Consider the following 23899-nt stretch of genomic DNA (forward strand, 5'->3'; position numbering starts at 1 on the left):
TGTTTAAATACAAATAATGTTGCAAATGCCAACTACTGAGTGCAGTGCATTTGGGCCCCCTGCTACAAAAAAAAAAAAGACATTGAGGTCCTGGAGCGTGTCCAGAGAAGGACAACAAAGCTGGTGAAGGGTCTGGAGCACAAGGTTTGTGAAGAGAGGCTGAGGGAGCTCGGGGTGTTTAGCCTGAAGAAAAGGAGGCTGAGGGGAGACCTCATCCCTCTCTACAACTACCTGAAAGGAGGTTGGAGTGACGTTGGAGTCAGTTTCTTCTAGCAAATGATAGGATGAGAGGAAATGATCTCAGGTTGTGTCAGGGGAGGTTTAGGTTCACTGAAGCAGTTGTTGAGCACTGGAACAGGTTGCCCATGAAAGTATTTGAGTCACCATCCTGGGGAGTATTTAAAAGACATGTAGAAGTGGCACTGAGGGACATGGTTTAGTGGTGGGCTTGGCCATGTTGGGATAGCTGTTGGACTCAATGTTCCTAGAGAGCTTTCCAAAGTTAACAATTCTAGATTCAGTGATTACCAGGAATCTCAGTAGAAGTGCTGCAAACGGACGAGTACCAGGTATTTATGCTGAGTTAAAGCAGGAAAAAAACCTCACCCCAAATTATGAACCACATCTTTCTTTTCTACACAGCTACAGTTCTATATTTTAGTATCTTTATCTACCCACTGGTCTGAATCTTATCTGTTTTTTTCTCACTGAAGCAGTTAAAAAGTCATTTCTATTTTCTTTAAGCTACTGGCAATACATAGAAACTTTTTGATGCTTTGCTTATCAGTGTATAACTCTTCAAATCTTATCACTTATATTCTTTGCCACTTACTTTCAATCTTTCCACACTTTAATATTTGTTATCACAGTTCCTAGGTCCTATTTTAATTAGGAAGGCTTCTTGCCCAGACATTAATATAGGTACTCTAACAAAGTTCAGCCCAGAGCCTCCAATACCTTGCACTGCACGTGATTAAGGCTGGTAAAACTATTTGAGCACTGCACAGTTTGATATCAGCAGACGCTTAGTCAAATACTCTTGTGAGATATGCATTTCTTAAGCCAAAAAGCTAGCCAGGTTCTTGACTTTGTTTCTCAGCTGCCCTGAAAAGATGGGTTTCATCTATGCTATCCTGCGTGATGAAGGTATTTTTCTTTCATTTGGCAAATCTATTGATTATTAAATTTCAAAGAACATCACAGTACCTGTTTTCATGTCACTGGGAACTGTTAACAGTTAGAAGTATAGTTGGTGCTTAAATAATCATATATATGCCATACAGAGACTGTCTGAAAGTCTTGTTTACTGGATCACTTAGAAGCTGAGAAGGGTGACTCACTTTTAATGAAAAGTTTACTATAAATTAGCATGATCTAATTAATAAGGTCCTACTCAAGTTTATAAATTTCTTCAGAAACTATGTTAATAAACAGAAAATAAAATGTTATTTTTATTATTCAAAATTCTTACAGTAGACCATTTACCCTTCCAGGTCTCTATCTGTAGATTTGTTTCAGTCATACAGACTCTAGAAACTCACTTCTCATCCTTTTGAGACTACATCTCACCATGAGGGAGTTCTAACGTTTTGCAAATAAGCAGACCAGCCCAGACCATCTCAGCTTGGTCAGTAGGATCAAACCACGGGCTGTATCCGGTTCCTCCATCTGGGAGGAGAATGTTGAATTAAAGCTGGGCGTCCTTCAGCTTCACTCCTTCAGAGTAGCCCCTGATTGAAGACAAAAGGCCTCCCTTGCTCCAGTGGCACACTGGCATTTCCCCAGTTCCTGCTGAGGTGTCCACGGGCGTGCCCTCCCGCGGGTGTCCCTCCGCTGCTGTCCGGGAGCCGCAGGCGGCCTGAACCCGCTCCCCTTCGCCAGCTCCGGCGCCCTCAGCACTCCCCGCACGCATCCCGCCCCCAAGGACCCGCCCGTCCCAAGGGACCCACACCCCGTCCCGCCGGCGGTCAGCGGGAAGGGGCGGCTCCTCCTCCCGGCACGGGTGGGCCCGAGGCACCACTGCGGCCAGGAAATGCCGCCTCGGGGCGGGCGGCCTGTACCACCACGATGGAGGGGGGAAGGCTAGAGGGGGAAGGTTGGAAGGCGTGGTCCCTCGGCTCCCGACGGCACAGCCCCAGTGACCGGAGGCCGCCGTTTTCTCCGCACGGTCGGCAGCTTCTGGCTCCGGCCCTTTCTGGAGCCCGCAGCCCGCCGCTGTCCCCCCCTGCCTGGACGGGTGGTTGCGGCCGGGCGCGGCCGGAGCCGTAGCCGGGACAGGGGCGGTGCTGGTGCCAGGCGAAGATGGCGTTCCCCGGGCAGCCCGCTCCCGGCGGCGGCTTCTACCAGGGCGGGGTGAGCGGGCACTGTCCGACCTCAGGGGGGAGGTGGCTGCCCGGCCTCAGGGGGGAGGTAGCTGTCCGGCCTCAGGGGGGAAGGTGGCTGTCCGGCCTCGGGAAGGATGTGACTGTCCAAGGGGGGATGTGGCTGTCCGGTCTGAGGGGGATGTGGCTCTCCGGCCTGAGGGGGGGATGTGGCTGTGGCCCAAGGGGAAGCTGTGAGAGCCGTGTGAGACGGGATCTGCCCACTCTCCGGCCGCCGCTCCCGCCGGGAGTTGCCGCAGGCGCCAGCTCGGGGCTGTGCCCTCGGGAATGGGAAGGGAGAAGAGACGGGACACGCCCGGCACCTGCTGCCGAGGGACGAAAGTCAGTGCCGGGAATGTCATTCCGTGATTTTCAATTAACAGTCAATTTTACTTAAAGCTTTGCACACTTAATGCATTTTCCAAGTATTTTCCCTAGAGATCTGTCTTGCTCAGCTTTTCTGAAGTGGAGAGAAAAATCTGCCGTGCCTTAGTCTTTCTTTAGCACCCCTTTTTCTGAGAGTAGTACACTAAAATTAAACCTTGATGAGATACACTGAGCTGTACCTAGATCAGTGGATTGCTCCTGTGCAATGTTTTACACTGATCTGCTTACATTACAATAAATTAGTATATCAATGCTAAAATTGAGGTTTGGGATTTTTTTCATAAGGAGTTTCCTTTTTCATTGGTTTATATTTTTTATCATAGTGTGTATAAAAAAAATATAAGTTGAAAAGTACAGATTCTTAACTGAATCACTAATTTAAAATTACTTTTCTTCTTGATTACTATAGTATGGAGGAGCTCCAGGAGGACCAGCATTCCCTGGACAAGCTCAGGATCCTTTGTATGGTTATTTTGCTGCAGTAGGAGGGCAGGTAAACTTCTAAAATGTTATTTGCTTCTTGATTTTTTTTTGGGGGGAATACTTTCTACATTAGCCTCTGGAAAGAGGAATGACCCAATATTTGCAATGAGAAAAACTATTATTTCAAATTTAAAAATAAATAAAATCATAATTGTTTTACTTTGCCTGTTTGCTCTATGTACATGTGTGTCACTTTACAGTATAGCTGTATGCACACAGGAACTCTGCTGCTTCAATAATACTGTTATTTTTTATATTATATGTGTAAATACACGCATATATACATGAACATATGTTTGTTTGACAGTGTTTCTTATATAGGTTTATACAGGGTCTATATAGATGCATGAAATGTAACTGAATCTTGGCTCAGCTCTGGGCTGGTCAATGCTGTCAGATTCAGGAGAAAGAAACCAGAAACAGTGGAAAGCATGGGCTATGGAGATGGTCTGGCTAAGAGCAGGAAATGCTAATAAAAAAGAGGTCTTTAAATGATCTTAATAGACTTGCAAATGGAAAAGCAGTCCTGAGTTGTGTCAATATCTGGGTTTACTGGTAGCGTAGAGTGATTATACTTTTAGAGGAAAGGCATTTACAACTTTCTTCTTTTCTTCCCTATTATTCTGCACTGCATTTTTAATTTCTTTCCTGTAATTCTGTGTCATATATATTGGTTTTGTATGGTTATGTACCTTACTAGATAACTAAGATAAATGCTACTTGAACTATGTTACAAAGTCTAGGAGCAATTAAGTCGGGTTTATTGAGCTGAGATTCTGTCTTTGTTGGCCATATATATAGCTGTTTACTGCACACTTGCAGGATGTGTGCAGGTCTAAAATTCTGCTTCTGGGTCTGTTATCCACAGTTAGACATAACCACAGCATGAAAGTTTGAATTCAGCAATATTAACTGATGTTCAAATTCCCACTGTAATTTGGGCTAGTTTTGTTCTCTGTGTTAACTCTTTTGAGTTAATAATGTATCTCACAGACTATATCTTCTGTGTAACTGCTTATGAAAATATCTAGACTGTGTGTTTTTGTAGTAAAGGAGAACACTGAAATGGCCTGTGGGTAGTGAGGCCTCTCTGGGAAGGTGGAGCCCAAGCTGAGTCCTGCTGAATGTGCTGACAAATTGCCTGCCAGCTGAGATGCCTCTGCATGCAGGTGCCACCTGGATGTGTACCAGGAGTCAGCAGTGGAGCCAGTACCCAACACTAAAAAAGTGGATAAGCTCCTAGTGTAAAGAGAAAGGGAGGGAGCAGCAAACAGGATGTGGAGCTGTGGAGAAGAGGTGGCAGGAACTGGACATCAGCAAAATATATTCCATTCCCAGGCTTCTCAAGTGAAGCCTGGCTACTGAAAGCTAGGAAACCAGGGGGTTGGTGAGTATGGTCAAGTTAGCACTTAAGAATACTAAAGTTAGTCCTCTGAAATGCTTTATATTTGTAGAAATCATTCCTTACGGAAATAAACTGAGTAGCTTTTGAAATGTTATCCTTGGAATTGGAGGTGTCAGTTTTAGAGAGCAGTGGCAGTGCAGAAGTAAAAACCCTGTAAGGAGACAGTGAAATAGAACAGATAAATTATCAGCTACTTATACAACCATCTGTGCAACTCTGAAAAAGTCATATCTCAGTTTTCCATATGTACTCACTGTAGAATTAGTAGGTTTTGATTATGGTTTGTTGCTTTTTATGCCTATATAATATATAATGGTATCTCTGAGCTTTCTTTGATGTAGTTTACAACAGAGATCTTCTCTTTGATTTGATTAATTAGTTTACTTTGTTTACAGAAGAAAATCAAAAGTATTATTTCAAATCTTCATTCAATTTAATCGAGTCTGTAGGGAGTAATAATTTTTTTTTTTAGTCTGTCTGCAAAGCCCATATGCCTTACCTAGTTTAACTGCTTATGTTCTACTTAAAAAAACGCCAGAAATGTTTTTGGTAATGTTAATTTTGGTTACAGATCATGCTTGTCTGTTTGTCTGTCTTCCTCTATTTTAAAGTTATTCAGATCCTACCTTTGCTTCAGAAGGTATAAAGCCTTTGAAGAAATTTGCTACTTAATATTTCTGACTATATATCTATTTTTCTCCCCCTGTGAACATAAAGTGTTAAATACATCTATATTATTAGACTATGGAATAGATTGGAAGCAGTTTTGGGTTCAGGTTCCACTTACTTGACATGGAATCAAAACATTGTTGCTCTTTTTTCAGACGTAACATAGTAACTACTACTTGTCCTATAAATAATGATACTTCATTTCTGAAAGCTATCTGGCTGTGTTGTTTTCACCATGCCACTTCATAGCATAGCTCTGTTCTTATAAAAAAATAAAAATAAATAAAAAAAAAAAGCTTAGCAGATTTAAAAGCATAAGGAAAATGTTGAAGCAAATAAATTTGTTTCAAATACAAAGTAATTCTCTTTTCAATATTAATGCTTTAGAGAAGGGGCATAATTTTTTATATCTACAGCTATAATGTTCCATTCCTGTATGAGGTTAAATTAAACTCTCTGTGAACTGAACCTCATATTGGGTGCAGAGGAATAAAACCTAGAATTCCAGCTCGACTTTTGGCAGATCATTGTTTTCCATGAATTGGCAGTTGTTTTCTTCTATTTGGCCTTGAGCAGGATGTTTTGAAAGTGCACCTTTTTCCAAACCATGGAGAAAGATATCTATTCTGGCTTTGTTTTGTTTTTCTTTCAAAGTTCTTTGCTTTCTGCTTTTGTTTGTTCTGATAGCAACTGACTATTTGGAAAAAAAAGCCCAGATCTTTTTCTTTAGATTTGTCAGTCTTAAAGCTGTCTTGAGAAGAGGATATGTATCTGGATTCCTTTTTGAAAGGGTAACTAATGTAATGCTACTGGAAAGGGAGTGGGTACTGGGAATAACCAGAGGGGAAAGGGAATTAAACAATAGCTGATACATCTTCTGTTATCGAAAGGATGGACAAATAGATGCTGATGAGCTACAGAGATGTCTCACGCAGTCAGGGATTGCAGGAGCGTATAAACGTAAGTTAATGATTTAAATAAACAAGCAAATCTAAGGCATAATAATTCTTCTGCCATTTACTAGAAAATGCTTGTAGTTGTGCCTTCTGCAAAGCTGGTTTTTTTCTTTGCATGGTAAATGGGTTTTCCTTTCATATGGACAACCTGGCAACATAAATTCTTTCTATTCAGTTCTGTGCACATAAGACTCCCCTTCTCAGCATCTTTAGTTCACCAATGCTGGGCTGTGGAGTGGGAGAAGTGTTTGTTTTGTAATGGTCAGACAGTTCTTAAAAAGGTGCTTTGCTTGGGTTTAAGTGGAGCTTTGATATTGACCAAAATCTGTGGCAGGACTCCTCTGTCGGGATACCTCCTGTTCAGTTGACAAAATCAAGCTTCTGTGAGTGCAACTGGCTTGCTCAGACTGTGTCTATGGTGGAATATAAATGACCACTTTGACTGAACCACAAAACTGTTATGCATGTAACATATGCATATGTTATATAGTATATAGTAGATATAAACTTGAATTAAATATAACTTGAATTGCTTCCAGATTGCCTATTAGCAGTTTTTTCTAAAAAGTAATGGCTTTTACTTGGATCAAAATATGGTATGGCTGTATACAGGGGAACCAATTATATAATACTTTATACATTAAATATACTATCAGCGTATAATTTAAATATATAATAAATTTAAAATGTTACATTTGGACAAAACTGAAAAGTATGCTTTTAACATAATTTATTTTTCCTTTTTCTAATTTTAACAGCCTTCAACTTAGAGACTTGCAGACTTATGATCTCAATGCTGGACGTATCCTTTACTATGAAATGTAAACATTTTTGCATTACATAAGCAAAGATGAGAGAGTGCCAGAAATTTGGGAAATGCTTGCCCTTACTTGATAAGTCTTGTGATTGTTATGATTGGGGAGCTTCCATTCTTACTGATATTAAAGGATGAAGAAATAAAAATAAAAGAGGCTCTCGGTGACTGATCTTACAAGTGGTATTCCTCTAAGCCTGGGGAACTGTTTCTCCATTGAATGTATGAAGAGTCAGCTCTGGTGGCTCAGAATAGAGGTTTGTGCAAATCACTTACTGTGCTTTTTAAATAGGACAGCTTTCCAACCCTTCCAGATTAATTTTAAACATTTTTACTACACAGCCTGAATAAGCAATCTAAGTTTCCCTAAATATTGTTCCTTAAATGAATCAGTTTTGAGTATTTAATGGAAGGTGGTAGGAACTATGGAAGACTTAGGTGTACTGTGTAAGGTATACCTTGTAGTTTTTTTAGCCAAAACTTAAATTGTCATGTTTGAATGTTTTGCTGCTTATAAAGAAGAAATGAGTCTTTCTTAAAAAGAAAAAAGCAGAAATGAAACTGGAAGGGCTCTTAACTCACCTTGAACAAACTATCTAGAATATGAGAGAACTGATAATATTATTATAACTTATTTTTAATTTGGCATCTGTTTTTATTTCAGATATGTATTTTATTGCTCACAGTTATATACCAGCAGGTTAAAGAGAAGTGTGTGAACTAAGTTAAATTCAGAAAGACTGAATAGCTTCAGCAGGTTTCAGTGGGGAGAGGAGGTTCTCTGACCTTTGGATTTGGGCAGTAGTATTATTATCTCCATCTGTGTTGGGGATGCTTTAGTTAGTTTTCTGTCAGAAGAAATGAATAGCAAAATGATATTAATATTGACCTTGAAGTAAGAGTTTTTAACTACAGAGAGATGACTTTGTTTGTTTGTTTATTAAGAAGTGTTTTTCTTAGCTTTGAAATCAGAGGGATATGTCTGGCACACTGGGATTTAATGAGTTTAAAGAACTCTGGGCTGTGGTCAATGGCTGGAAACAACATTTTGTAACTTTTGACAGCGATGGAAGTGGCACAGTGGATCGTCAAGAACTGGAGAAAGCCTTGATGAATATGGGTAACTTGTGAAATATTCTTGCTTCTGACACTACTTACACCATTTCCCAGTACCAGTTATCACCCTGCAGTAACTGGCATGATATTTACAATGAAAAATGTGTTGGACTCTGTTAATTTACCTGTGTTTTCAAAATAGGACTTTTTATTTTCAAACAGGATTTAGACTGAGCCCACAGGCTGTGTCAGCAATCACAAAGCGATACAGCACTCACGGAAAGATTGCATTTGATGATTACATTGCCTGCTGTGTGAAACTCCGAGCTCTCACTGGTATGCTGGATTATAGCCTTGTTACTATCACTCCCATAATATAGTTTTATTTAATAAAATCTGATTGCTCACTTATTTCAACTTTTGTGTACTGTAAAATAGGTTTATTTCAATAGTCCACAGGCAGAACTGGAACAGTTCTTACTACAGATAACGATTTTTTAAATTCCAGTGGAAAAATGGACTTAAAACTAATGCAGGGTTTAGTCCAGAGACTAGAAGAGTTATGTTATTAAAATTGGGAAAATGTGTTTATTAACAGAATGTAAAGGATTGTATATCATAAATACAAAAATTTAGAATGGGAAATCAAGTCTTGGAATGAATTGCAGTGTTCTTTATTGGTTCTCATTCATGTGACTTCATGGGAATTTTAGAAAACTACTATACATTTTTTAAAAATTTATTAACTGTAATTCTTCTTACCTGGTTTCTATTGTCTTATTGCATTTTTGCAGAATGCTTTAGAAGAAGGGATACAACTCAACAGGGCTTTGTGAATTTCCAGTATGATGATGTAAGTGAATTTTCAGGAATACATTAAAATTTCCAGGGTAAAACCAAGGAAAAACTTAAAACAGAAGACAATCAGTAATGATTTGAATTTGTGCTTATCTTCTTTACACTCTTCTACTTAGTGTAGAGAAGAGACACTTAGAGCCCAGAAGTTCTGGGGCTTGTTGAGTACTGTCTTAAAAAGTTTTCATGTATTTTATAGATTTCTCTAAAATGTTGTTGTGCACTTTTGTCTGGACTTCCTACCAGCCTGGTTCAAGAAGATCCAAGAAGCTACATCACTTGATAGCATCACTTTCTGTGACTTTTTTTCCATTTTTTTATTTTGAGGCTTGGTAGGCATTTTTCCCAGGAAGGGCTGGCAGAGGTCTGATGGAGACAGACACAAATCACACAGTCAGGCTTGTGGTTATTTGCCTCCTGGCCACATTTGTGCAGGAAAAGGAGAAAACTAGATTCACATCTTCCTGGGTTTTGGGGTGGGGTTTTTTTGCTTGGGGTTTTTTTGGGGGGTTGGGGGAAGGAGGAATTTGTTGGGTTTTATTTTTGTTATCATTAAGGAGATGCTTTGTTTTAATTAACTATTTACTGATTTTCATACTTAATTTTAAAGTTTTGTTGTTGTTGTGGACTGAATTTCTTTACAGAAAAGTGTAGTGACAATGAGTATTGTAGGAGAAAAAGTGAAAACTTGTTCTTTGTTTTACACCTAATAAGTGGGTTTTCTCTTTTCAGTTCATACAGTGTGTTATGAGCATCTGAATCAAAAGGAAGCAAGCCGTGGATGATCATGATTTAACATTCCAGTTTGTGTTTTGCTTTGCCAACTCTTCCAATGATTGTGTATCTCAGGATTGGAAATTGCATATTTTATGAAGTACCGCTTTACACACATTTTTTTTAGTCTTGATAATGAATATGAACTACTCATGTACTGTTGTCTATAACTTCCAACCTGTAATTATTAAAGATGCTTTTATTTTTATAAACTTGTAATTCACTATGTATAACTCAGATCATGCAAATGGTAAGATTTTCTGTAATGTGTTTACCTTTTTCCCATGATGCACTAAAACGAGTTTCTGGAGTGCAACTTACCTTTTCTGTCTTAAACAGTAACGTGTATGACTTAAGATGATGACTTCTTTTGTCTCTGATGGTATAAGACAGATGCACAAACTGAAAGAGCTTTTGGAATGGTCATTTTACACTGGTCTGTTAGAACATCAGTGCTTATTTTGTCAGCTATTTTCAAGACAAAGTTTGTGACACCATGCACTGAGTGTGAGAGTACCTGTTGGAACTTCTTGTAAGCAGGGATGCAACAAAACATAGCAGAGAACTCTTCTAGCTGCATGCTCTGGTATAGGGGCTTTTGTTACTATAAGATTCTTCCTCTGTGTCACTATATAAAATACTTATAAACATCCAAAAGTTGTTCCATGTCAGTTTGTACATCAACTTTCCCTTTTAACAATTAACTTCTAAGCTGACAGACTTCAGTTACGTGTAAATGAATGTTTCTACCTCCTTCCCTTTAAACCCTAACAAGTAGGGTTTGCCTCAGCATGCCATCTAATGTACAAGGGCCTAAACCCACTTCAAAAAAATCCTTGCCAGATTAGTCTTTCAGATCACAGCAGTAGCATGCCCATGAAAGCAGATACAGAAAGACATACAATAAAAGTAATCCTCAGAGCAGAAATCTTGCTTGAAGATATTTTTTTATACCCTACCTTGCTAAGAATGCTATAAAATTCAGGTCTCCAATTTCTGGGCTATAAATTCAAAGCGGGCTGGTCTTGCCTAAAGAAGCAACTCGTACTTCCTACTTAAATTTAGAATCCCTTGGATATTGCTTCTAGTTTCATTTCAGGAGCTAGTTCTCTTTCTGCATAGACAGCATTGTACTTTCACATTCTGATAACTGCACATTGTCCTGTTGCACATAAAGTTGGGAAACAGACAGAATGCTACAGAAAACATTTCTGATGTAATGACCAAAATCCATAAAGGTTCCTCCAAGTCAAGCAGCCAAAGATCAGTTTTGCTGCAGTCCAAAATGCTGACAGCTGACAAGGTTAGTAAGAGTATAAACCAAAGGCTCTTCTTCCTCTAGGGACTTGATTAGACCATTTTGCATAAATACAGTGTTCATCATTACACTGTTCATTTTACCCATCAAAACGATGAGGTATCATTACCAAAACACTAATTACCCACACAACTTCTCTCTACCTCTGCTTAGCTGTGTTTCTGGTCTTGTAGTGGTTTTGCTGGGATACAATTAATTTTCTTTATGGCAGCCCATAGGCTCTGTGTTTTATATTTTTAACTACTCAGCATCAGCAGCATGGCAGTGTTTCAGCTGTTGCTGGGCAGTGGTTGCACAGCTTCAGGATCTTCTCAGTTTCTCACTCTGCAACCACAGTGAGCAGGCTGAGGGTGGGAGGGAATGGGGTGGGGAGAGCTGACCCAAATGGGCCAAAGCACTCAAGGCCCAACAGCCCAAGACTCAAGTCTTTCTCAATTAATTTTAGCACCAGCCAGCAACTGGGCAGGGAAATGCTGCAAGAAAACAGTGTGATCCAATAGGGTTTTCTTCAGTGATCTTTGTAAACACAAACCAGAGGAAACTGGAAAACAAATTGTTCCAAAACCAGGAGAAAATTGAATATACAAGTTACAAGGTTGAATATACAAGTTAACCTGTTTCAGAGAAACAGTTATCTCAAACTCAGAATTAAGGGTTTCTCTTTCCCACAAGGCACACTGGGAAGGATGCTTGATACCAAGAGGGGTGATTGCTCTTTACCTCTGTGCAGACCACTGGGCATAGTTTCAAATGGATATTTTTTCTAGGTTGCCTTTAAACATGCAAACTAAGGAACAGTAATTTTAGATTTGCTTTGAGAAAAGTAAGCCCCCTAAGATAAAGATTTGAGAAGCTCACAGGATCATATTCAACCCTGGAATTTAAAAAAATAACATCTGTATTCTACTATTAGTCTTTTCCCATGCAAGCATCATCTCTTTTTTTTTACAGAGACCTATAAATCAAAAAGTGCTAAATACAAGGACTTAGAAGAACAAAATACGCACAACAATCTTTGTCATTGAAAATCACTTTACTGATGTTACAATATGTTAGTAACATTGAAAACCACAGGCATTTGTATTAAATACTCTCATAGAAGTGGATAGTGTGACGCTGTTATTTTTAAAAGTGAACAGGAATTTAGAATCCCAAATTACAATGATCTGATTTTATAAAAAGCAACATTTTGTTTAGCTACATGAAAGCCAGATTCATTCAACAGCCCAATGCCTGTAATGTTTATGACAAAAATATCACACTCAAAGCTAGAAAGTTGTAAATTGCAATGCTTTGATTTGGTGTTTGTCAAAATCTTATGCTTCTATTACCTCAGATATGATTTTACAGGATTTTAACTAGCAAAGACAACGATATGGTGCAGATTGTTGTTTTTGCCAATACTAGCCCAGCCACAGTGGTTAAACGCAATTCTCCTTGCCTCTCTCAATAAGGGCTAGTATGAGTGAAAAAACAGCTTATTTTTTTACAGCAATGCCCAAGTTAAGCATTAGCACAAAATGAAGATGGCAGAGCCAGTTGGTGTATACCACCCCAAAAGCTTTGCTGAAAGGACCGGTCATACCATAAATAGTGTTTTCTCCAGCAGATTAAAAATTCTGTAACGCTTCGCTATTCTGAAAAAAATATTTTGCATTTATGCAATGATAAAAATAAGTACTGTATTCTATATAAAACATTACCTATTGTAATATATTTTTACCCTTAAGAAAAGAAAAATCAGGTTATATATTCACAGTTTGAATATGTTCTGGACTGTATTTCCAAGCATAAAATATGCAGTCTACACAGGCAATGAGCAGGAGTTCTTGTACCACTGATCAAAATAAATCAGCATTTACTGTTATACAGAGCCTTACAATATTGCATGGTTATCTGCTCGCAGCACTATACTTACAAGGTCATCAGGCCTATATACAGAATTTCTAACATGGTTGTAAAAATAGACTCTCCATGCTAAAGTTAGAATATATTAGGTCTTAAGGCCTCATGTTGATTTTTTTAACAAAAACTTATTTTTTTTTTACTCAGAGGAATACAGAAACAGAAAAAAACTTTGTTCCTTTGACATTTTATACTTTAGCAATTAAAAATAGTGTACTCCTCCCTTAGAGAAGGTTTCTTTTTAACTGCTCTGTGCTTATTTTCCCAAATTTTCCTCATCTCATTATGAGTTATACTGCAATTGCAGCTTGTCTTAAGTAGCACAACTTTTTAAACAGTTTAAAGCTGGCTTAGCTGAAGTGACTTTGATACTGGTGTAGATTGGATTTTAGAGAACTAAAACTGCCATACCTGGTTAGGTGAACCAATTTTGAAGCCAGGTACGGAGTCTCAAGGGTGAGCAAATTACCACATTTCTGTGTTCTGAACTTACTTTTACTGATTGTTTTGGTTACTTGGCTGTGATAACATATTAATGTTGACTGTTGCAGTGCCTTCTCTAAATAGTTGCAGAAAATGGTTGTGGAACGACAAGATACCACACACTGAATGTACAAGCTGCTGTTTCCAAAGCTTTAGTTTACATCAGCATCCATACTTAAAGCACCAGAAATGGTTTTCATAAGCTGACTCAGAAAATACTCACGTCAAAGGAGTTTCTTAGTGTAGATGATAGAAACTATTAACTCCTTTCCTGTTCTGGTGAAATCACACTTGAGAGACCTATCTATATTGCAGCTATCAGTTTCACTGCTTCCTTTTTTCCTGCTCTATTAGGATAATAGTTAGGCACACACAGGAACCTTACCCCACCGTGTAGTCATGGGATGACAACCTGCACATATGTGTGCAGATTATATAAATTTGTCTTCAGGAAATGTGATCAAAGTCAAATCCCATATTGCCAATAAATGTTATATGATTTGGAAGCCATGCAAAGAATAGGTCAGCTCAGTAGTCTGATCTGATGGATAATCCATTCTGGGAATAAAAATCTTCAGCAGAGACCAAAATGCTCAAGTTCTGTAAAAATGAGGCAAACAACTAGAGAAAGAAATCAATGATCTTCAGACTTGGAGCAAGAGAAACAGGAAACAGCTCAACTTTTAGGTTCACAGACTTGGTGATTAAAGGGGCTTAGCCTTCAACAATGGTAGAAGGTGAGAAAGACATAGGATGGCTGAGCCACCAAGTGGTTTTACCAGTTGTTGTGGTTTAACCCCAGCCAGTAATTAAGCCCTACACAGCCGCTCACTCACCTCCTGCCCCCAGTGGGATAGGGGAAGGGAACTGGAAGGGTAAAAGTGAGAAAACTCATGGCGTATCATAAGAACAGTTTAATAATTGAAATTAAATAACAGTAGTAGTAGTAGTAAAAAAAATAATGAAAAGGGAATTAACTGAGAGAGAAATAAAACCCAAGAAAGACAAGTGATGCAAATGAAAAGAATTGCTCACCACCAACAAACCAATGCCCAGCCAGTTCCCTGAGCTGTGGTTTCTCACCGCCAACCTTCCCCCTAGTTTATTGCTGAGCATGGTGCCATCTGGTATACAATATTCCTTGGATCAGGTAGGTCACTGTCCCAGCTGTGTCCCCTCCCATCTTGCGCACCCCCAGCCCATTTGCTGTTGGGGCAGTGTGAGGAGCAAAAAAGGCCTTGGCTCTGTGCAAGCACTGCTCAGCAATAATAACAAATTCCCCATGTTATCTACAGTTTTCAGCACAAATTCAAACCAGAGCCCCATACCGGCTACTGTGAAGAAAATTAACTCTATCCCAGGCAAAACAAGCACACCAGTGCAAATTGCACATGAGACGTGAGGTGCCATCACCTACACTGTAGCAAGAGCAAAAGAATCATAGAATCATAGAATGATTTGGGCTGAAAGGGACCTTAAATATCATCTAGTTCCAACCCTCCCTGCCAGGGCAGGGGCAGGGACACCTTCCACTAGACCAGGTTGCTCAGAGCCCCATTCAACCTAACACTGAACAATTCAAGGAATGGGGCATCCACAACTTCTCTGGGCAACCTGTTCCAGTGTCCCACCACCCTCACAGTAAAGCATTTCTTTCTAATAAGGTGACCAACTTAGCAGCTTTCTGATCTCAGCCAACTCATACAAGAGGAAATTAGTGGATAAATCATTAATGAAAATGATTTTCAGTAGGAGTGGAAAGGGGACGGAAGAGAACAGGAGCTTGATGAGTTTTACACTGGACTGCAATTACTTTGCTTACAACAGCTATGTATGGGATTCAATGACAGAGCAAGTCCTAAGGACTAACTTGTTATCATTTGGGATTATAGAGTCTCATCCTTCTTTCACATTACATCATATCCTATTCATTAATCAATTCATTAATAAAATTACTGCAAATTTGGTCAGAATTTCTAGTATATACATGTCTATAGTAGTGTATGTACCCATTCTTTGCTCTAATTTTGAAAAGAGTTGTCACATAAGTGTTGACAAGACCAATCAGTCCAAATCAACAACAGGGATTCGAGTAAGAGGATTTCAGAACACTAGCTGTTGGCACAATTTCTTTCTGATTTTAATTCAGGATATAACTCAAGGGTCCACTTGTTCATTAGCACAATCAAAATTATTTTATGAGCACATCAGTTTAGCAGATTCAACATCTCATAAATCAGGAACTCTTAAATCATTGAGAGGAAGCCATCTTCAAAGTAAAGTCACACTTCAAATCAGCTAACTGGCAAGTAGTGACTTAAGTTCATGACTTAAGCAAAGATAGGTTGTACAAAAATAACAATCTCCTTGAATCTACTTACTTAGATATAACAAAACTATCTGTAGATTATCAGTCACAACCATTTCTGGTATATTGCCTGAGATTACTGAAGTTTTTGAATCAACAAATACAGAAATTAGCAGGAAAACTTTTACTTGTTAGACTGTGGCATCATTGCGCAGCATTATTATTCAGATATGATCTCCACTTTCCAGTCTCCATCAGTTAGTCATACTAATTTTATTATAAATTACACAAGATTCTTCTCCCACACTGAAATACATAAAGCCAGCTATAACTCCTCCTGCAGGTCCTATGCTCATATGAACAATTATTTCTATTTGAGAAGAACTGATAACATCCCCACTTCAACAAGCATCTGCAGTGTAGCTGGCAATAACTTGTCCATTTATTAAAATTAAAAAAAAAAACAATAAAAGCATGAGTCTCAATGAGTCAAAATGACTGAGCTATCTTAGTGACAAGTACTCTACTTTAGTCTGGATGAGGTATTATGCAGCAAGTTTATATTGCTATTGCCAGTGTAACTAACTATTGTAGACAAAAATATTTGCAATCTTCAAGGTTATTAATCTGGCAGCTTTCCAACACACTACATTTCAGAAGTAGGAAATGACAGATTGTAAGCAAACAACTTCTGTCTCCAGCCTCCACTGGCTTGGGAGGCTCACACAGCCTTGCCAGTTCAGGTTCTGTGCAACGACAAGGTCTCTCAAGTTACCAACTCGATGCAAAATTCTCTGCAGGAGAATTTTGCAAAAAACCAAGTCCTGTGATATTGTCACTCTAGACCAAAGGGAAAGTCAATATTTATTTAACTTAAACTTAGTGCTCATAACTAGACTTCCAGTCACTACATATTTCCAAATTTGAAGGTGACTCTTAAAGGTACACACATAACTGTATCATCATATGCTACAAACAAATTATACCAAAACAAAAGAGAAGCTGGAAGTACATACTACATTGAAAATACAGTCAGGAGAGCCATTTGTTTGCAAAACAAGAAGCTATGAACATTGCACAAAGAGCCAGTATGTTATATCCAGTTCTGTCTGCCAAATCTTCCTGCTCCTTGGTAAGGCAAAATGGAAAGGGAAGAGTAAACAGTGGTAAACCTAAGATAAGCACAGAAATCTGACAGAATTATTCAAATTAACATACCAGTTTGTACCCAAACAAATACAATAAAAGGCACATGATGAACAGTCCAGTTATTGAAGACAAGATATGAATATGTGAGGGAAAACTAGCTTCCAGGGAAGAGAGTAACACAGCGGCTATTGGGTTAGCATAATATCCTAATGTGGGTGAACTTCTTGAGGGTCCTTCCTAAAGTCCAGTGAAATCAATAAAAGACATACTGATTTCAAGTTACTATGGCTGAGACCCTAATTTCATGAGCTACATGCTACCAACTACCTTTAATCCAATTATCCACATTCAAAGTAAATCTTTGCAAAAATATTCTTCAGTGCTGATGGATATTTACCTTTCCTAAAAGTGCAGAACCTTTTCCTAAAGCAATTGCAAGTGACTGCCTCCTTCCAGATGGTCTGTCTGCACCCACTTGCGCTCACTTACATTTGTCTTTTTTTTCCAGAATACTTACCAGAACCTGTCAGCTGTGAAGGAAAATCATTTGAACACCAAAGCCAATATTTTGTCATAATCCAACATACAGCCTAATCATAAAATATAGTGCTTCTAAAAATCTTACATACAGTTGCTGACATCTTTAAACATTTCTTACTTTAATCTTACATATATCTAACTTTATTGAGAGACATAAAAGTTAAAAAAATATATTAAAAGGCTGCATGTGTTGGGTTCACTTATTAAAGGAAATACATGAAGGAGGTAGAAGATTCAGAAACACCATAGATGTTCCCATTACAATAATATCTAATTGATCATACAGCTGTTGGGCAAGGTATTCACAGAGTCAGGTGTTTTATTCTGCAATGGTACTACCCAAAGCTAAGAATTGGTCAATTTTGGAAAGCCAGAGAATTATACATTGATTTAACATGGTCCAATTTCCAGTTCCTTTACTAACTGAAAATTCCCAAAGGGAAGATATTTGTTTTACAACAACATTTAGAAGTTTCAGATGTTAGAAATATAACCATCCACTGACACAGGAGATTAACATCTCCATGGTAAAGGTTTCCCCCTCCACCCCCGGCCCCGTTCTTTTTAGGCTAAACTCACTTGTACTCAGTTTAATGCCCTGAAAAATTTCAAGAGGTCTTCAGGGGCAGCAAGCATAGTATTCAAGCGCATGGTAAAGGTGATTCTAGTAATGAAAAAAATTAAAAGACAGCAATGAAATTGGCCACTTGCCCAGCACTGTTATTATCTTGTGCAGTGAAATCCTTATGCTTCTCATAAACTATGCCTTGCCATCTAATACAGTGTCTGAAATGCTCTATCAAAAATACACAGCAACTCTCACCAGACAGACTTTACATCACCACGTCCTGAACTGACTACTTAGAAGTATTCCCAAATGTCCAGTAAGTTTGGGTTGCACATGACTTAAAAGACTACATTGTCTGTTGAATCATTCTTGATTACACCTGTAAGAGGATACAGTGGCCATCTCACTGAATAATGGATTTTGGCTGGTTCCTCTTATGATGATTTAAGACAAAGTGCTGCTGTACTGGTTTCTGCAGTCTACTGTACAATTGAGATTGTCAAGACAGTATAAGATGCTTAAAAATAGTATAGATTTTGGTCAAACACCAGTTTCTGAGAGACACGGATTTACAGTACTGTACTTTCGGTATTTCCAAAGACATCTGCTCATAATATTAGAAAATCTGAAGTGTGATGATGTTAGTCATGACTGTTTCTTTAGGCATTTGGCAAAATACACTTACGTATAACAGCTATTTTTGACATTATCAAATGTTTACATATATACAATCTGTATACTGAGATTATAAACATGTAAGGTAAAAAAAAAAATATGATCCTTGTTTGTTTGACATTTGTGTCAAATAGTTGCCTTTCAAAGCTTGAAATCCTGTCACAGAAAAAATCCTATATTTCTTACTCCTGCATGCTAATCTCTACTACAGTATGTTGTTTATCCCTTACATGTGGAAAGTAAAGAACACAAGGTTCATGCATACAGCTTACAAGTTTACATCGTCTGGGCTCTCCGGGAGGCACATTCCCAGTTCCATTTTGGTCTGACTTGGGACTGCAACAAACCAGGGAAAAACCTCTCTTATGCAGGACTGGCAAATGAACTGCAGTTGGGATTCTAGGTATCTGTCATCATGCGGCATAGCCCTGTCACATCCGGGCTAATTATCCTCTATTAATTGTTACGATTTTGGTTGTTCATCAAATCCGTAAAATACTAGTCAACAAAAAATAAAGGAAAAAAAAAGATTGTTTTTTCTCTTCCAGATGAGAGGAAGTTCTCACTGTGATCACGAGCATCTCTGTTGATCTTTCAAATTGTCTGAAGAGCAGATGAATGTGCAATGACTCAGTGATCCTGAGTTTCTATAAAATCCAAAGTAAACAGTTCTGATGTGACCCCAGGAAGACAGTGCAGCTAGATGGACGTCTCCCATAGCTGGAGAGGGGGAAAAGGAACACAAACACATTGAACACCAGGATAAAACAGGCTGTTACCCAAACAGTGCAAGGAGCTTGCTTGGGGAACTGCATTTAAATTTCTTGGGTTACCAAGGCTATGCTCTTGGTCTCCTCCCAGCCTCTGGTGGGTATTTATTCAGACCACAAAGTCAATGGACAGTCTCAAGCATTTCAGCATGTCTTGCACTTGGCATAGTAAATGTCCATGGCTGGGAGTGCAAACTGTTTGAAGGGAAAATGTCAGCGCAGCACCAAACTTTGTACTAGACAGTTTTTACCTTACAGTTACACTAACTAATATTAGTGTAGACATAATTTCCCATTCTTTCTGCCTAACTCTGCTCAGAACAGCTTGACTTTCTGCTGTGGGTTTGAGCTGCTGCCAAAGCAGCTCCAGGGCTGAGACACATCATAAAGCCCAGCCTCCAAGCTGTGCTGAGAGACCCTGAGCTGCACCTCACACACTTTCTCTTCTGAGCAGCACTGGAGGCAGCAGTTTTCAGATTCCCTCAGCAGCACTCCACTCCTTTTTTCTTGACGAAGAGGACAGAGAACAATGATAAGCATCAGCAACATGAACCAAAGGTATTACAAGTAAAACTTCTAAAGCAAATTTCAGGGCTTTTTTTGCTAAATTCAAATACCTGCTATGTCTGAATTTGAACACAAAGGAAGCAAGATCTAGCACTGCCTTTTGGAGCAGCTGGAAATGTCTCTACATGGAGAGATTCACCCATCACACATTCCAGCGGTTCCTGCTCACCCCGGGGGTTCAGGGTGGGCTCAGGTTGTAGCAGTGAAGTCCATCCAGGTCTGCAAGGGCTTGGTGCAAGCCCTCCACATGCTACATTAACAGGAACTTTGTTATTTTCTATAAAGTTGGAAAGCAGCTATCCCTCGAGCCAGAATAAGAGTTGCTGGGAGAAGGGGAAAGGAAGGAAAGCCAGACACACTACTTGCTCCAGGGCTGCCTGTCCTCCACACCCCAAAGGCTGCCCCAGACATTCTCTCAGCTTGAAATAATTAAAGAAGTGAAATTTGGGCTTCAGGGCAGGTTTAAGAGCAACCTGAACAGCTCTCTGTAAACACAGCCACCGAGGCTGTCCTAATGACTGCCAGAGGCTCAGCCTTCAGCAGCTTCAGAACTTCAGGGTGGAAATGAAATGCCACTCCTGCTCTCACTTCTAGTCACAGGTGTTGATCTGCTCACTTTCCTTTAAAAAACTACCAGTAAATCAAGTCACCGATGAAATGGAGAGAGAAGAGGGATACATACCCTGGCACTTTGCCTGTTGGCTTTTTTCTCTTCATCAGGAAGTGGTGGCATCGGATAAGGGTATTTTCTGCTGGAAGCAATAGATCCAGTGGATGAAGATGGAGACTTTGCAGGAGACAGTGTCCTGAGATGTTGAAACACACAATATAAATGTGATGCTTTTGCACTCGAGCACTGCAACAGCAACTGCCATTACTCTGAAGCTTGGTTCAGAACCAAGTATTCAGCTTATTATTGTCTCAATCAGGGGGATAAAATTGCTTGATCAGAAGTCTAATAATTTTATTATATGAATAAAGGTATTTATAGATTTCAGGAACACTGGAAGAAAAAATAAAATCTGCTAATTCTTATTAGAATTGTATTGCACAACAAAAAGGATTTCTTAAACTGTTTTATACAGTACTGTAATTATTCATTATAAAATTAATAAAACAAATCTGCAATTGAATAAATACAGAACTAAAATATAAACATGGCATTATAAGGCCTAAATAGAAACAGTGATTGTATAAATAAAATCTGAGTATCTTCTGCCAGTGACTAAATGGTAATTATCAGCATCTTTAAAGATGTATTACACATCTCCTATATTGATACAAACATAGCAAATCTATTATTTTTATAACACATTAAATTACACAAATGCATGCATTTAGAGGCCAAACTGTTAGTTGTGAAGTAACAAAGGCATATACAAAGTGCTAATAACAAATTATTATACATGCAAGCATCATACAGTGCATATTGTTCCAGCCAAAGAAAGAGTCTGATGAGAATATACAAAAATGGACTGATTAGTCAATGGCAATCAGCATTTCTGTACAAGGTGAGTAGAGTAAGCAGGAGCAAGTAAATGTTTGTATCACATGAAAGGCATTCTTTTCATGTCAATAAGGCAGCAGCACATTATTGACTGAAATTTTATACCCAAGAAAAACTCTTATGCTTCTGTTTTGAGATTCTGCACTTTTCCCACTTATGAGGGTCCTATCTAAATGAGAGGCTCTAAATCTGGGCAGAATAAAAGAGAAAAAAAATCCTCAAAGTCAAAAAATTGAGCTACCTTGGCCTCCTTGCTCTCCTATGCAGACCAAGGAAGGCCTCACACTAGTGCAGGCACATCACCCAGATCCTCCCTGAACACCACTACCTACTATCTTCTGAGTTTAATGCATCCCTGAAGATGGAAGGTTTCCCTCAGTCCCTACAGACAGGTCTTCTAAGCCTGTAGAAAAGGGTTGCAGTGTGCTGTGCAGCTGTAGAACCCAGTGATGAGCACTGTTGCCAACATCACTGATTCTACGGAACTATAGGAGCAACCCTTGGCAGATAGCCCCCACATGCCTGGCTCTGGGATGTAAAGGATCAGGTCCTTTCATCTAGAGAGGACGATAGACAAGGCAGGGACCCTTTTATGTTTGAAATTGTTTTGTATCTCTAAGTGAAATTTATTTACTTTTAAATACTTGTATTTTTTATTCTGGACTAGTGTATCATTTGGTTGTGTGTGCAGCTCCCTACAACAGCACACTCTCTTGCCTCCCATACAAACAATGACTGATGGTAGCCACAAGCAACAAGGTGTCAATGGAAATTAAATGGTGAGAGCTCTCCAATCTGGCTCATGATCCTCTAATGACTCCTATGGTAGCCTCTCAGTTCAACAGCACTTAAAAGATTTGGGTTGGTACAATTATCCAAACATGGAAGTGTACATCTTCACTATATGCACTTTGATCACCCATTAAGATGAAGTGGACATAAATCCATGTTTTCAGGAAAAAAAACTTGAAACAGTTACTGCAGCATAAAACAAGGTTTTCATATGTCCAGCATCACAGATCTGGGCACCAAACTGTGCATGCAATAAAACAGGTTAATTTAAATTTAAAAAATAAAATAAAATAAAATAAAAAGTCCAGGGAAACATTCTCAACAGTGCCCTGCTGTTCACTACCCATACAAGTCTTCTCATCTCTATCCACATTTGGATTAATAACAATCGCTGATAAACTATTGATGGATCTAGAATTTGAAAATTAAGGAGAAAAGGAAGTGGGGGGGGGGGATAAGGAGGGCAGATTTTATGTATTATTAGTAATCCAATTATCCACAGTTGCAGTAGATTTTAAAATTTTCATATTCCAATTTATAACAATGCACTTGGAGATTAGAAACAAGGAACTGGTGTTGTGAGATGTGACTTGGCAAGCCCTATCAGAAAGCTGTTTATAATGGTACCACAGCCAGGAGGTGGCACGAAGAATGAAGGAATCTCCATCTCTTGGACCACAACCAGGCCCAAAATCACCTTCTGCATGCCACAGGTTCTTTGGGTCTTAAACACAGTAAGAGAAGGCCACAGTGAGAGGAAAAGCTACGGACAACCTTCTCGTCCATCAGTCTGAGCAGGTGACCCTGGAAGGAGCAATAACCCCCCAAGGATGGGGCATCTTGAACATTTTTCTTTGCACAAACAGGTCCTCTGACCAGAATCTCTAACTGAGCCTTTAGCCAGGCAGCTTTGCACCATAACCCAAACACAATGCTGTCTTTTCAAAAGATTGTGAAGGCCAGACCTCCAGTGTGGCTTCCTAAATGTCCTTCTTCTCAAAACCCCCTGGCACTGCCTGCTCAGCTGTGGTTTGCCATGTGTAACTGATGTGCACTTTGCTGTTCACCTGCACCTACAAAGCTACAGCCGAATACATCCAGAATGCAGTTGCACACTTACAGAAATTACCTTGCCCTCCCTTCACAGGGCCTCACCACTTATTTTTGCTACAGTTATGAGTTATTACATTGTCATCTTTAGTGCCCGCTACTGTGAACATAAAGGACTTGAGTATGCTCACAGATCTTGCAATGTGATAAACCTAGTTGTTTGGGGTGGTTTTGATCACCTTTCAGGTTAAGCCCTGCAATTGTGTATGTGCTGTGTATCCCAGATTTACATATACTTTAAATGAGAAAGAGCCAGTCATGACCTTTCTCATTTACAGGATGGAGAGACAGCATTCAGGGACACTTGCAGGTAATGCTGAGGTTAAAGGTAGGCAAAACTTGGCAGTTTTGGTCAAGGGTGGGGTCCATTTAGCTTTCCCTAGGGTTTTAGTTCTCCTGCAATCAAATCCATTAGCTTTCATGCCAAATATTGCCTCCAGCTAAAACT

The 23899-nt window shown here is 39.2% G+C and overlaps 2 protein-coding genes across 7 annotated transcripts in view; one reads left to right on the forward strand and one right to left on the reverse strand.

Moving 5' to 3' along the window:
• The first annotated feature begins 2229 nt into the window (after positions 1–2229).
• On the forward strand, positions 2230–10416 carry SRI (sorcin). The gene is made up of 8 exons (XM_027898734.1): positions 2230–2352; positions 3157–3240; positions 6195–6264; positions 7019–7062; positions 8047–8194; positions 8353–8466; positions 8925–8983; positions 9718–10416. The coding sequence occupies exons 1-8, from the start codon at positions 2302–2304 to the stop codon at positions 9742–9744; spliced, it is 597 nt and encodes a 198-aa protein (XP_027754535.1). The 5' UTR covers positions 2230–2301; the 3' UTR covers positions 9745–10416.
• Positions 10417–16625: 6209 nt separating this feature from the next.
• ADAM22 (ADAM metallopeptidase domain 22) overlaps positions 16626–23899 on the reverse strand; it is a 128836-nt gene continuing 121562 nt past the window's right edge. For all 6 annotated transcript variants that reach the window (XM_027898709.1, XM_027898708.1, XM_027898707.1 and 3 more), the window contains 2 exons: positions 20725–20848; positions 16626–19425 (listed from right to left, as the gene is read on the reverse strand). In XM_027898709.1, coding sequence (XP_027754510.1) covers positions 19405–19425; positions 20725–20848 — 145 coding nt within the window. In that variant the 3' untranslated portion in view covers positions 16626–19404. The remainder of the gene's footprint in view (positions 19426–20724; positions 20849–23899) is intronic.

Source organism: Empidonax traillii, unplaced genomic scaffold (genome assembly GCF_003031625.1).
Source record: "Empidonax traillii isolate 1590-97213 ecotype Southwest subspecies unplaced genomic scaffold, ASM303162v1 scaffold619:size634076, whole genome shotgun sequence".
In the NCBI taxonomy this organism is placed as follows: domain Eukaryota; kingdom Metazoa; phylum Chordata; class Aves; order Passeriformes; family Tyrannidae; genus Empidonax; species Empidonax traillii.

Excerpts from the sequence above, each read along its gene's own strand:
- SRI (XM_027898734.1), top strand. The coding sequence starts at position 2,302 with ATGGCGTTCCCCGGGCAGCCCGCTCCCGGCGGCGGCTTCTACCAGGGC. Across the intron at positions 3,241-6,194 it reads TTGCTGCAGTAGGAGGGCAG|GATGGACAAATAGATGCTGA; the intron begins GTAAACTTCTAA and ends TGTTATCGAAAG. Across the intron at positions 7,063-8,046 it reads TTATGATCTCAATGCTGGAC|AGGGATATGTCTGGCACACT; the intron begins GTATCCTTTACT and ends CTTTGAAATCAG.